The 13,340-nt window shown below is 42.4% G+C and overlaps 2 protein-coding genes across 3 annotated transcripts in view; both read left to right on the top strand.

The window, feature by feature from the left end:
* Window positions 1–3,903, top strand: part of CLPX (caseinolytic mitochondrial matrix peptidase chaperone subunit X) — a 36,336-nt gene extending 32,433 nt beyond the window's left edge. For both annotated transcript variants that reach the window (XM_067555576.1, XM_067555575.1), the window contains one exon: window positions 1,960–3,903. In XM_067555576.1, the coding sequence (XP_067411677.1) occupies window positions 1,960–2,050 (91 nt within the window). In that variant the 3' untranslated portion in view covers window positions 2,051–3,903. The remainder of the gene's footprint in view (window positions 1–1,959) is intronic.
* Window positions 3,904–6,709: 2,806 nt separating this feature from the next.
* PDCD7 (programmed cell death 7) lies at window positions 6,710–13,296 on the top strand. The gene is made up of 5 exons (XM_067556094.1): window positions 6,710–7,624; window positions 8,674–8,812; window positions 9,781–10,017; window positions 10,617–10,704; window positions 12,138–13,296. The coding sequence occupies exons 1-5, from the start codon at window positions 6,722–6,724 to the stop codon at window positions 12,253–12,255; spliced, it is 1,485 nt and encodes a 494-aa protein (XP_067412195.1). The 5' UTR covers window positions 6,710–6,721; the 3' UTR covers window positions 12,256–13,296.
* The last annotated feature ends 44 nt before the right edge of the window (window positions 13,297–13,340 follow it).

The raw sequence follows: 13,340 nt of genomic DNA, 5'->3' as shown, positions 1-13,340 counted from the left end.
AGGGAGGTTGTGGAAGCTCCTTCACTGGAAGTTTTCAAAAGGAGGCTGGGATAGTCATCTGCTTTGCATGGTTTAGATGTAACAAATCCTGCAGCTTGGCAGGGGGTTAGATTAGATGACCCTAGTGGTCCCTTCTAACTTGGTGAGTCTATGATTCTATAGTTTCAACCAATTTGCCTGGTACTGAAGTTAGACTTACTGGCCTGTAATTGCCAGGATCTCTTCTGGAGCCTTTCTTAAAAATTGGCATCACATTAACTGTTCTCCAGTCATCTGGTAGAGAAGCTGATTTAAGCAATAGATTACATATCACAATTGTTAGTTCTACAATTTCATAGTTGAATTCCTTCAGAATTCTTGGATGAATACTGTTGGTCCTGGTGACATATTACTGTTTAATTTATCAGTTTGTTCCAAAACCTCCTCTATTAATACCTTAATATGTGACAGTTCCTCAGATTTGTCATCTAAAAAGAATCTCAGGTGTGGGAATCTTCTTTGCAACTGAGATTGATGCAAAGAATTCATTTAACTTCTCTGCAGTGGCTTAAACACATCCTTACCCAGAGTTCCACCTTACAAGTTTTACAGGTCACCTCTTCAGGGACATGTGAGAGAAGAACATACTCACTCTCACAGGCTTTGTAATGGTTTTAAAACAATTACTTGGGTAGAAAGAGAGATACAAATCTAGACAAAATAATACGCACCTGTATGCCTTTCCCAGCTTCAGTTTCTTCACCACTCTAAAGCATTCCTAGGTTTAGAACAAAGCCCTCTGGGGTGCCCAGTATTCTTCAGCACATGGCTTCTGAAAATCATGGAGTGTATGTGTGTATCCTGCCCCACCTCTAAGGCAGATAGCTTCCTCCATCCTCAGCAAATGCAGCGGTTAAACAGGGCTCCCTGCTAGAAAGGCATGCCCTTTTCTGCCTCTCATCTGTCCTACTCTTCATCCAAATGCCTGCCCTTGGTTCTACCTGTAAGTCCTTTTTAAACCCCTGTTTTGTCACCCTTGCCTGTTTATCCTGTTTGAGGATTTTCTGCTGTCCCCTCTCTGCAGAGAAGTTGGGGGAACTATTTCACTGAGCTTCAGCCAACCCATTGTGTCAATGGGTTTCCACCTGACTAAGACAACCATTAAGGTTTAACAGCTGAGCAACATCCCTGATCTAGCAGGTACATGACACAGCACCTGTCAACTTGTGGCTGACTCACTATATCAGCAGTTCCTGAACTGTGGGATTTGAGGTTGTGCCATCAGCAGATGGGGCATGGCAATCCTTAGTATGTAGAGATTGCCATTTTGCTTCACACAAATGCATGTGAGGTCATGCTGTGCTGAGGAAACCATTTTGCTCTTCAAAATGGCATACCCCACATGCTGTTTGAGGAAGGAAATATTTAATTAAAATGGTGTCATGCCAGCAAAAAGTTTGGAAACCTCTAGACTAAACATTGAAGCATTTCATATCCTCTACCAGAAGTCATAAGTTGTATGGAGACAGATTCCCCAAAACATCACAAGAGATACTATTATTTATTTCAAGTCAGTATTGAGACTTAATTCTGAGGAGCTCAGCCAGCAGATAGAGAGGATTGTTGAAGTGCAAAATGTTATCTTCAATAATAGTTGCTTTTAAGTATCAGGAAGTGCACCGCAAAGTAACTGGCAGCTTTCAGTGTTTACTGGAAACTTAAACTTTACCCTGTTGATTATTTCTGGTCATTTAATTTGTGATAAGGAAAAATTATTTAATATTCTTTATCAAGCAAGCAAATAGGGTTTAATCAATGAATTACCTTCCCAAGAGACTTGAGGCCAGTATTTAAAGCAACGCATGTCATACCAAACTTGAAAGGATGCTTTGTGGAGTGCCTGTGTGTCAGGAGCCATGGTAACCCGAACAGCATTCTCCTCTCAGCTTTTAAAACATGATCAATTCTTTTTAATTGTAGGGCTCCGACTAAAGATTCATCTGAAGAAGAGTATGACTCAGGAGTTGAAGAGGAAGGCTGGCCTCGTCAAGCAGATGCTGCAAACAATTAAATAGTGTCAATGTTCTCCTGCATATAGTGCGCTTGGTTATTTGTAAGATCATTATCTGGCATTACAGTCTGAGACGAAAGGCATTGGATCTATCCTGGATATAATACATGGTCAAAAAACTTAAGATTTAAAAAAAAAAAAAAAAATCAGATCATGTATCTTATTGTAACATCACATTGATTTATGCAGTGGACATTATTTGGACTTGAGTAGCATAATGTTCAAATATAAATTGTATATTACGTTTTGTTCAGTTTTTAAATAAATGTGCTTTAACAAACAATTCTAGAAAGCAATGAAGGCGTTGCTTAAGCAATGCAGGTATCACCAATAGTTAAGAAATTTTACAATAATGTTACTCTACAAATGGGAAAAGAAGTTTAATATAAAAGAGAGGATAGGCAAACTCTTAATTCTGCACATATACATCACTCACTTGGGTTAAGTTCATTCACTGTAAATGCCAGTGTTAGGTTTATGTCCATTTGGAACCCAAATGGATGCTGGAGAGACTTGTTACATTTGTCATGAAAAATTCCCTAGAAGTTGGATTCTGAAAACATAAGACATGTTTTATGACCTTTTTATGCAACTTTGCTAAAATGTAACAAAAATTTGTTACAATAATTGGCTGCAATACCAAATGTCATATCATGATTTACTTATCTTAACATCACATGTAGGTTTAAATGGATCCTTTAGACTACTGTAAGAGCTGATGAAACCAGAAATCTGAATTTCTTTTGGAAGGAAACAGTTGACAAGAAGTGGTAGACCATGTGGATTTAGACTATAAAATGTTGGCCTAAACATTTAAATATTCTATATAGTACATTTTGTTTAAAGTATTGGAACTATCATGCATCAATTTTTTGATGCCAGATATTTGCCCACCTATCTTCTTAAACATTAAAAGATGAAAGAAAGTAAAGTGAATGTATAGTATTTTTGATGTAATCAGTAGTGACTGTTTCAACGTGACAGTGCTATTTTTAAGTTATATACTTAAATGCTGGTCTTGCATCTTGTGTTTTTTGTCTCTTGGTTTTAGACTTTCAGCAAAGCAAAAAAAGCCCTAACTTTGTTTTACACTCTAATTAACTTGATCCTTTAGGAAAGTATTAGTAAAACACTAAAGGACTTGTATGTTTTTGATTATTTCAGAAATTAAAATCTATGCCTACAACTTTGATGTTTTGTTCTTCCCAGCAACACGTGGCTCTAGGTTATCCTGATATTTTTAAAATTTGAGTCAAGCTAGTTAGTTTAATTAAAGCAGTTATACTTTTTATTCTGGGAATACAGTGACTATTTTAGATCAGAATAGGTACTCTTCTGTTGGCCCTAGCCTTCATTTCTTCATTAGTAGTTTAGAATTAACATGGTATAAGTACGTCATGTAATATGTACATGCTTATATGGAATGGACACAATAAATATAGATTTAACCAGGTGCAACAGAATTTCTGTTGCAATTTCTGTTTTTCTTCTGGTTAAACTACCCAATAATGGTTCAGGAAAGGCTGCTCCCAGGATTCAGGATACTTCCAGGAGAAGCAAGCATTGTTAGTTTACTTATAGATTATCATTTAGAATGATCAGACTTCCAACTTCAGTAACTTTAACCTTATTTTCCTTTTTGTAGAATGAAAATTCAAGTAGCTTTTAATTCTGTTCATTCTTTTTTGAAATGATTGAGGAATGTTTTAGTGAAAACCATTAAGCAACTTAATTTTGAAAGTTGTTTAGAAATGTGCAATCAAGAAATGTTTTTAAACAAATGCGGTGTAACTACAATTTGTACTTCAAAAGCACGATTGGAGTTTGAATAAAACAAAGCAAATCTTCATGAATTACAGATATTTCTGCAGATTAAACATTAGAGCTAAGTAATGGCGCAAAACGATTAACCATTCTGGAAAATGTTTTGAGTTATGTTCAGGATCCACATTAAAAAGCTAAATTAAGTTACATATGTACATATTGAGCTTTCACAGTTGAGTCCACTTGCATATTTTTAAGACAATTTTGAATTTACATAATAGAATAATGTTTTTGGAATTATGCAAGCTACTCATGACTACTTTCATATTTTTAGAATGTAAAGGTACATATAAAAAGTACAATAAAACAAAAAAAAACAAAGTAGCTGTAACTTGGGAAAATGAAATCTGTTTAACATAAAATGCCTTTGGTTGTTCACATTATTATTCTCAGGTAAATGCTACTTCCACGAATTATGTTTAATTAAAAAGTTACCTCTTCTAATAGGTTCTTAAGGGCCATCCTCTTGCATCTCCATGCTCATTTGAAACCTTGTTATCAAGTTGATTCTGTGGGGAGTGAGGCTCATTAGAGCAGCCTTCTATATAATCAGTTACAGACTAGTAATTGCTTTTCTGAAAAGCTTGCTTTTATTATCTATTGGATACTACAGAGCCTAGGGAAATGTTTCACTTAAATGAAATGCTGAGTGTCCAGACTAGCAATAAAAAGGCTAGAATGACTGTATCAAAGCTCAGCCATATTTTTTTAAATGCATCAAATCAATGTTTGTGATGGAAAGAGGGAAGAAGAGTTTTATATGCGTACACGTCTCAGTGAGAAAGTACATTGTACAATATTAGCAATTGTGGGAGTTACCAATGTCAATTATTTGCACGTGGAGGGGATGAGTCACATAATGGACCACCTAATAAGGAATAGAAAAAGAGGTTGGAGTTGGCTTTTTTTTTTTTTTTTTTTTTTTTTTTAAAAAGAGTTTTACAAACATGACTGTTTGTTCATTACCTCTGGGCCCATGAATGTGGGAGGGGGAAATTCTAGAAACCAGCTGGCAAAGTCTAGGCTTTCAGCAGGCTTCAAAAACATTTGAGACTAAATGAGACCAGTTCTGCGCTGTTGTGGATAAAGAAACTGAAAAGGTTCAACCTAGGACCTTCCCGCACTGTTTCATTTAGTATTGTCTGTTCAATCCCAGCTTCACTGCTCCTGGCAACTAAGCTGTGGCTGGGGCTTATGAGAATGGGATAGATACCCAGACTCTTTGCTACTGAAAGGATTTAGAATAGCAGGATTGCAGGTAGGCCAGGCAGAGCTGCAGCAGAGCAGTTCAACTGCCAGCGGGGCTAGAATGGACATATTGAACTATCTGGGAGTAGATTGGTGCAGTATAATGAGATTTTGATTACTTCACTGAAGCAAATAAGGCCCTACTAAGAGAAATGTCAACATGTATTTTTTGACTGCTGTAGTATACTAAGTAATGACTGGTAACAGTCAGATAATACATATTGTTGATTTGTAACTACCTCTTTTGGACTTTAATTCTGCTCCTCCTTGTGACATCCTCACTGTTGCTTGCTGCATCTGTGTACATGCAGGAGCCTGGTCATTGCATTCTGTTAGCTCAGTGAAAGACCATTTGTGTTCAAGTAGCTGGCATTGCAGAAGATATAGTTTGAGGCTCTCTCCAGCAATTACGAGTATTGAGGCTGCCTGTGTAGCCCTGCTTGACCACTGTTGCTCTAGACTGGCCATCTTCAGCATGCCATATAGTCCACCAATCTAGTACAGGCCTTATAGTCTACATGGGGTGTGGTAGGTGCTCAGCTGGTGGACTATACAGGATACACGCTCATTCTCCACTCTTGTTTGCCATGACTGTCCACTTGTCTGTTTGGGTGACAATGTTAGGGGTTTACAGGTGCTAAGAAAACTTAAGTTGTAATTTCAATTAACTCCCCATGGGTGCTGTAGAGCAGATGTCTTGGAGCAGTGCATTCTGCATTCCACTCTACTACTAACTTCCCCCCGTATATCAGGCTGAGGAATGGCTGGGAGGAGGTAGAGGCTTTTGAGGTGGCTAGGCTTACGGCATTCTGGAATATAGGAGCAGGTGCTGTTAAAATACAGGCTCCCCTTGCTTTGTGTGAGGGGATCACGCTGTGCTATAGGATGTAGGAACTCTTTCAGCATGCTCCAGGAGCCAGCGGGGAGGAGAGGCTAGGCTCTGGTTTGAGAAGTTACTTTGTGGTTGCAGACACTTTCTGCGGCCAGGGGCCATGGTGGGCTGAAGTGAGCAGAAGGGAAAGACAGAGAGAGTGTCACTGTGCTCATAGCGGGTGGATCAGTCGGTCTCTTTTTGTCCTTCATGCATATTCATAGTCCCTGCCTACACCCCGCCCATCATACATATTCATAGCCCCTGCACACACCCCACCCTTCATACATATTCATAGCCCCTGCGCACACCCCGCCCTTCATACATATTCATAGTCCCTGCCTACACCCTGCCCATCATACATATTCATAGCCCCTGCACACACCCCGCCCTTCATACATATTCATGATTGCCTGACCTATCTATTCACAGGCCGGGCCCAGCCCCTTTCTAGTCCGTACACAGGCCGACTCCAGCGTCTCTTGTCCCAGCTCCGCTCAGAGCCACGCCCCTCATACATATTCATATCCCAGGCACAGCCGCTTTCCCTGCTCTACATCCTCAGAACCCTTCGCCGCCCGCCGCGGAGGCCGCCCCTGCGCACTGGCTCCTCCCCGCCGGCAGGGGGCGCTGTGTGAGCCGTTCGCGGCCGGCACGGCAGGGAAACAAGCCGGCCACCTTCCCCGCGCCGCTGCGGCCTGGCTGCGTGTGGCCGCCCTCCTTCCCTCATGGCTCAGCCGCCGCCCTTTGCCGCCCGCTTCGCGGCTCCGCTGCCGCCCCCCCAGTACCGCTGCTTCCCGCCCCCGGGGGGGCTGTTCCCGCCTCCCCCCGCCGGGGGGCCCTTCCCGGGGGCCCAGCCCCTGCCGCCGCCTCCCCCCTTCCTGCCGCCGCCGCTGCACCCGCCCCCGGCTGGCGGCCCCGAGCTGCCCCCGGGCCAACTTCTGCCCCCGGCGGGGGGCGGCGGCGGCTCCTACTTCCCCACCCCTGGAGGAGGCGGCGGTGGCGGCCCGGCTCCCCTCGCCCGGGAGGCGGCCCCGCGGTCGCTGTACTCGGCCCCGGGGCAGCCCCCCTGGCAGCCGGCGGAGCGCTTGGGCCCGCCGCCGCCGTGGGCCGAGGGCAGCGCCGAGCCCCGGGGCCGGGAGGCGGCCGAGGGGGAGGAGGAGGCCGCCCTGAGGCAGCGCGATGAGCTCTGGCTGGCCCAGTTCCTGGCCCAGAGGAGGCCCCGGCCCCACGGCTTCCCCCAGGCTCCGCCGGGCGCTCCCAGCCTCAGCCAAGCCCGGCAGCTGGCGGCCGGGAGCCTGCGGCCGGTGGCCCAGCTCGCAGCCTTGTGCCGGGCCATGCGGCGGCAGGAGGCGGCCGGGGACGAGGCGGGCTGGAGCCAGGCCCACGGCCAGGCCCGCGCCCTGCTGAGGGAGCTGCAGGAGCGGCTGCGGCCCCTGCGGGAGCCCGGCTGCCTGGGCGAGCTGCGGCGGAAGGCGGAGAAGGCGAGGAAGAGGAGGCTGCGCCTCCGCAAGAGGAAGCAGGAGGCCGGGGCGGCCCAGGAGGAGGAGGCCGCCCGAGCGGCGGAAAGAGAGGCCAGGATCGACCAGTGGCGAGCCAAGTGTGTCCAGGAGGTGGAAGAGAAGAACAGGGTACTGCGGCCCTGCCTCTCCGCCCCCATGGGTGGGAGACTCCCAAGGGGCGACGCCTCGGCGCTGTATGTGCCGCCTCGCCCCCGCACAGTCAACTCTGTGCCAATGCCCGGGGATGTTACGGAGCGATGCCGGGCTCTCCAGACGGTCATTGCCAGCCCTTAAAGACTCCTTGGGGCTTTGGCGCAGTGACTCCGTTGCTCTGGCCAAATCCTGATGCGTTGAGTCTACGTACAGCATTGTCCTGGCAGTTTCACCTGGGCACCGTTCTTCCTTCCTAGTCCTAAATTATCACGCTGCCCCGTGCCCAGTGGCTGCTGCTTTCCATCATAGCTGTGTTAAATTGGAGGGTGCGCTGATCTTTGGTGTACCCTTTACCTACCTCGTTGGCATGTTTGTAAGGCTCCTATGTTCACATGCTTTGGAATTTAAGTTCCAAGAGGTGTGAGGAATTATGACTCTCAATTTTTTTTGCAAGTCTTGTGAAATTTAGTAACATTCTTAAAGCCCTCACTTCCTGGAGTCAAGGGATTACCTGAGAATCCTTGCTTTCATTTTTTTTTTTTTTTTTTTTTTTAAAGGAGGTTTCTAGCCTTTATGGTTGAGAATGTGACCAGAGTGTTCTCTAGATCAGTGGTTCTCAAACTTTTTGTATTGGTGACCCCTTTCACACAGCAAGCCTCTGAGTGTGACCCCTTGGCCCCCATGGGTGCCCCCTCATTGCCCTGGCCCCACGAGTGTCCCCCTTCCATGGCCCCCATAGGCTCCCCATTCTCCCTTCATGTCTGGCCCTTGTTGGCTCCTTCTTTGCCCCTAATCCCTGCACCCTCCTCCAGTGTGCCCCCTGGGGAAACTGACCTGTATGCACAGAGCAGCTGGTATTGCTGCTCCTCCATGCACCCCTATGGGACTGTGAGGGGGAGAGTGAGGAGCAACTTCAGGACTCCCTGCATCCAGGTCACTTTCCCCAACTGGGCTGTGTAAGGAGAGGGCAGAGAGCAGCAGCCCAGGTGGGTTAATGTTTTCTCTGTACATTCTTCTGCTGACAGGAACGTGAACTTAAAGCTGCAGCAGACAGTGTCTTATCTGAAGTAAGGAAAAAACAGGCGGATACAAAGAGAATGGTGGACATCCTGCGTGCTTTAGAAAAGCTTAGAAAACTGAGAAAAGAAGCAGCAGGAAGAAAAGGTAAATTGCTGGGACTTTATGAACTATGCAACAATACAAGAAATAAAACCTTTTAAGACAAGTATATAGGGATTCAGATATGTCTAACAAATGTTTTTATTTTGCAAAACTCCATTAATATTGAGAATCTTCCATCCTTGCATTAGGTAGTCCCTTATTTTCATCGTTATGGATTGAAGACTTACTCAACGTGAGCAAGGCTGGCAAAATCTTGGCCTGTGTAATTATCTGTGTAATACAAACTCTGTGCTAAAAATGGGATATGATAATAGTGCCTTCTCAAGCTCTTAAACTTTTGTAAGTTCATGGAGCGTTCAAATAGCTTAGGAGATGAATTGGTGCCCTCATTTTGTAAATAAAGGGTATGTCTACACTGCAATTAAAAACCTGTGGTTGAAAGGCTGTGGGGTTCTTTAATTATGATGTAGACTCATGGGCGCAGGCTGCAGTCCGAGCTCTGGGACCCTCCCACCTCGAAGGATGTTACCTTGTGAGACTTGCTTAATAACTTCATAATAATAATAATAATTACTTCATATTAAGGTGGTATTAACAATCATAAGTTATTATTTATTTAAGCAGTATGTGCTGAATGTACCCAATAACCAGGCTAACAGGAACATTTTGTACATAAATAATAAAACTTTATGCATTGAGTACCTGGCTAGTGGGGTCATTTAGAAGATACTGCTTGAGCAAATTTCATTCACTAGTTACCTTAAATTCCATTCTTATATAATAATATCTCTGAAAAATTGTTGTGTATCATGCAGGATACAGCAGCTACACACTTTGGTTTCCAAACTCCTCCTTGACCCATATCATTTAATTGAAGGATGGTAATGAGGAAAATGGGTGACTTAAATATAAGTTCATTTGAGTTTCTGCAAAATTCTCTCTATATAGGAAATTGAAATTAATACCATTTCTGTGATTGAAAATTGTAACTTAATTTGCTTTCTTTATAGGTGTCTGTCCACCACCCTCAGCAGATGAAGCTTTTGAACTTCACATACAGAGGCTGAGGACACTGATAAAAAAACGCACTGAACTGTATGAGGCTGAAGAGAGAGCATTAAGAGTTATGTTAGAAGGAGAACAAGAAGAAGAGAGGAAAAGAGAAATGGAAAAGAAACAGAAGAAAGAAAGGGAAAAACTTCTACAGCAAAAACGTGACATTGATTCCATGTTATTTGGGGATCCAGGTAAATTTCTGCATGTTTTAGTTCAGTATTGGGGAGGGTTTTTTTTAAAACAAGTAAAGTTAAAATGCAAGCACGGTTTTGCTTGGAAAAGCTGATATATGCTGAAGTAAGTTACACTATGAAGAGCAGGAGAAGTTCTGTCATGCTCTTTCATTATTATATTCTTGTAGTGCGATTAGAAGAATTGGAAAATTACTTTATATAGAAGGCATCTTAGTCATAGTGTCACAAACTATGATTTTACAAACCAAGCAGGATTAGGCTGAATTTGGTATTTAGTTGGAAGATTTCCCATAACATGTAGATGATTTAGAATTTGTGATTCAGCAGGTGTCGTCATTCCTTCTGGTACGGACCCAATATCTATGTGTTCCCACGGAGGGAGTTGTGCTAGTGGAGGTGTTGTCTTTTGTAAGAGCATAAAAAGTCCTAACCACTTGTAGTCATCAGAAATCCCATAATACTTTTTGTAATAATAAGAATATATTAATTGGCAAATAACTCTAAACAATAATCAGGGAGTGACAAGTGAGGTATGGCAACTTGATATTGGAGGTCTTATGTTGTTTAATGGTTTTCTTATGTGTATGTTTTAACAGATGAGTTTCCCCTTAATCATCTACTGCAACCCTTTAGACAATATTATTTACAAGCTGAGCATTCTGTACCAGCCCTCATCCAGATAAGGTGAGAGCAAACATCTTTAGTTTATTATATTAGAGTGGTAATCTGTCACCTAGAGATTTGTGAAGATAAAATTACAGCATCTGTTGGTTTGTTGACTTCCAGAACATCAAGTTATACCATGAATTCTCATCAGATCTCTTTGGTTGATTATAAAATTGGCTAACTCAGCTTTCTCTAACTCAGCTTTCAGCTAATATAAATTATTCCCACCCAAAAAACTACATTAACATGAGAATTATAGTTGCTGAAGAATATTTCCTCACAACAACATGAACATTAAAAAGCAAGCAAATAATAATTTAAGGCAACTTTCATACCCAATACAATACTAATCTCAAAGCATGTAATCACACCAACACATACATGCTCTCTAAAAAACTAATTTTCAGGTCAACAATATTGCTGCACTTGGCACACAAAAAAACCTTGTAAATCCTGGAACACTTTGACCTGTTTTTACGTGGGAGCATACTTACCTTCTCAAAGAAAGTTTTAAAAGTAAGTTTTACAAACTTTAAATTTTATAAAGTTCATAGGATAGTGATATTACAGCTGCCATCAAAGCAATCTAGAAATGGAGGGTCCGTGTTCTGCTTCTGATCCTAGACTACTGTATAACTATGTAAGGTGGAGACAGACTGGTACAGCCTGTAAAATGGAAGCAGCATACCCACTAAGATAAATTGGTGTATGATTTAAAAAAAAAAATTATCTTGATGACATTTTTAAAAATTAATTCAGGGACATTATGCTTTTGGCTCTTTAAATATCCTGTAGACTTCAGCATAAACAAGTGCAGTGAATCTCCATATGTAACTGTTAGAAACTTACATGTTCACTCATGCTCATTTCATATTGGTTTAAAAATGTATCTTCAAGTTTTTGCTTTGAAAAATGTAATTCAGAGAGTACATTTTATAATGAGTTTGTATTGGGAATGTAAAATGCTAAACAGTTAACTGTTAAGTATTAGTCTTACTGTTCAGACTAATACTTATCTGTTAGCCGGTGGCGTGGGCTCTCTGTCTCTATGGTGATGGTGTCAGGCCATGATGGAGGCGGCCATGTTGCTGCCCAGGGAGGCCAAGGCCCTGGTGCAGTTGCTGTGGAGTGCCCCACTATGGAACCCTGGGGACCATGGGTCCGAGATGAGGTCTCCTGCAGAGCCAGGCTGGGGGTGCTACTCAGGTGCTGAGGGGAGGGGACTGGGTATGGAAGGGACACAAAATTATATCGGTTAAATGGTTAACTGATATAATTTTAATAGTTTAAACTGTTACCTTTTGTAACCAATATTTACATCTTTAGTTTGTATATCAAACAATATGACAAAAGAACACATATATGAATATATTTTATCAAAGTGTGTGAGGTAGCTTCTCACTGAAGTTAGGCATTTGTTCTGTTCCATCTAAATATTTTTTCTATTAAAGGCATGAATGGGATCAGTACCTGGTACCAGCTGATCATCCTGAAGGAAGCTGTATCCCTCCAGGATGGGTCCTTCCAAGTCTCCCTAGTAGTGACACTTGGGCCACTGCTGTCAGATAATTTTACAATAAGTCAGTCTGAAGTTGTAGGAATGTCACATATAGATAGATGGGTCCCAAGGAAAATATATGTTGTAAATATGTGTATATGTGGTTTATATATTTTCCTTGAGATCTACACTACCACGTCATTTTTTAATTGTTAAGCATGTGGCAAGATACCGGAGTTGGAATTTCCTGAAGAAAAGTGATAAGGGAAAAATGTTTTCAACCTTCTGGATCAACAGATAAATATCCAAGTGTAAAAGATGGTGTAAGCCATGTTTGGTTTTTAGTGTTGTGGTGCTGTAGAGTTACAATTCTGTTATGGACCTCATTTAACAAATCTTTGGATTTGATGGAATTTGTTTGCAATTTGATTGCATTGTAAGTGGGTTTGTATAATCCAAATGCACACATTGGACATCAGGTTTAGCTGTTTCTCTAGCATGTAAGCTTTCAGTTCTGCAATTATCTCTATCCTTTCTCTTAACTCTTCTGATTGTAGAGATAGTGAGTGACTATCACCAAAAGAGGTGAATTTCTATCTTAATGGACTTTTAACTTCAGAGCCTGACTACGGCTAATACCTTTTGTTAACTCTTTCTGGCTAAAAACAAAAAAATCTACACAGCTCTACACTACAGAGTTTTGTCGGCACAGCTATGTTGGTTAGTATGGAAAAAAAACACACACACACCCCCACTGCCTGCAAAACTTTTGAGTGTAGAAGAATGCTTTTGTTGACATACCTAATATCGTTTGGGGGAGATGGTGTTACTATGCTAACAGAAAGACTCCTGTTGGCATAAGCTGTGTCTATACTAGGGGACTCTGCCAGTATATCTGTTCCAGTATAACTATACTAGCAAAGCATTTGTAGTGGAGACAAGGCCAAATACAAACCTGGGTGCATCTAGCATATGTGCTGATCTAGTGCAGCTGATCCCATTCTAAGCATGCAGTATGTTATATTCCATAGAAGACTGATTTTGAAACAAATTCCTGTTCTAAAAGCAACATGGAAGTCAGTGAACAATCTGGCTCTAACAGAATGTTCTGTTTTGCCCTGATGTTCCAGACAGTGATGGGGGCATGTAATGGGAT

This window comes from Emydura macquarii, unplaced genomic scaffold (genome assembly GCF_026122565.2).
Source record: "Emydura macquarii macquarii isolate MOO-44397 ecotype Brisbane River unplaced genomic scaffold, CSIRO-AGI_Emac_v2 contig_1644, whole genome shotgun sequence".
In the NCBI taxonomy this organism is placed as follows: Eukaryota; Metazoa; Chordata; order Testudines; family Chelidae; genus Emydura; species Emydura macquarii.
The sequence above is the reverse complement of the archived record's forward strand: the minus strand, read 5'-3'. Positions and strand labels throughout refer to the sequence as shown.

Bases quoted from the DNA above. Each gene is read 5' to 3' on its own strand.
- PDCD7 (XM_067556094.1), top strand. From the start codon at position 6,722: ATGGCTCAGCCGCCGCCCTTTGCCGCCCGCTTCGCGGCTCCGCTGCCG. The intron at 7,625-8,673 runs GTACTGCGGCCC...TTCTGCTGACAG, and splicing joins AGGTGGAAGAGAAGAACAGG to GAACGTGAACTTAAAGCTGC. The intron at 8,813-9,780 runs GTAAATTGCTGG...CTTTCTTTATAG, and splicing joins AGAAGCAGCAGGAAGAAAAG to GTGTCTGTCCACCACCCTCA.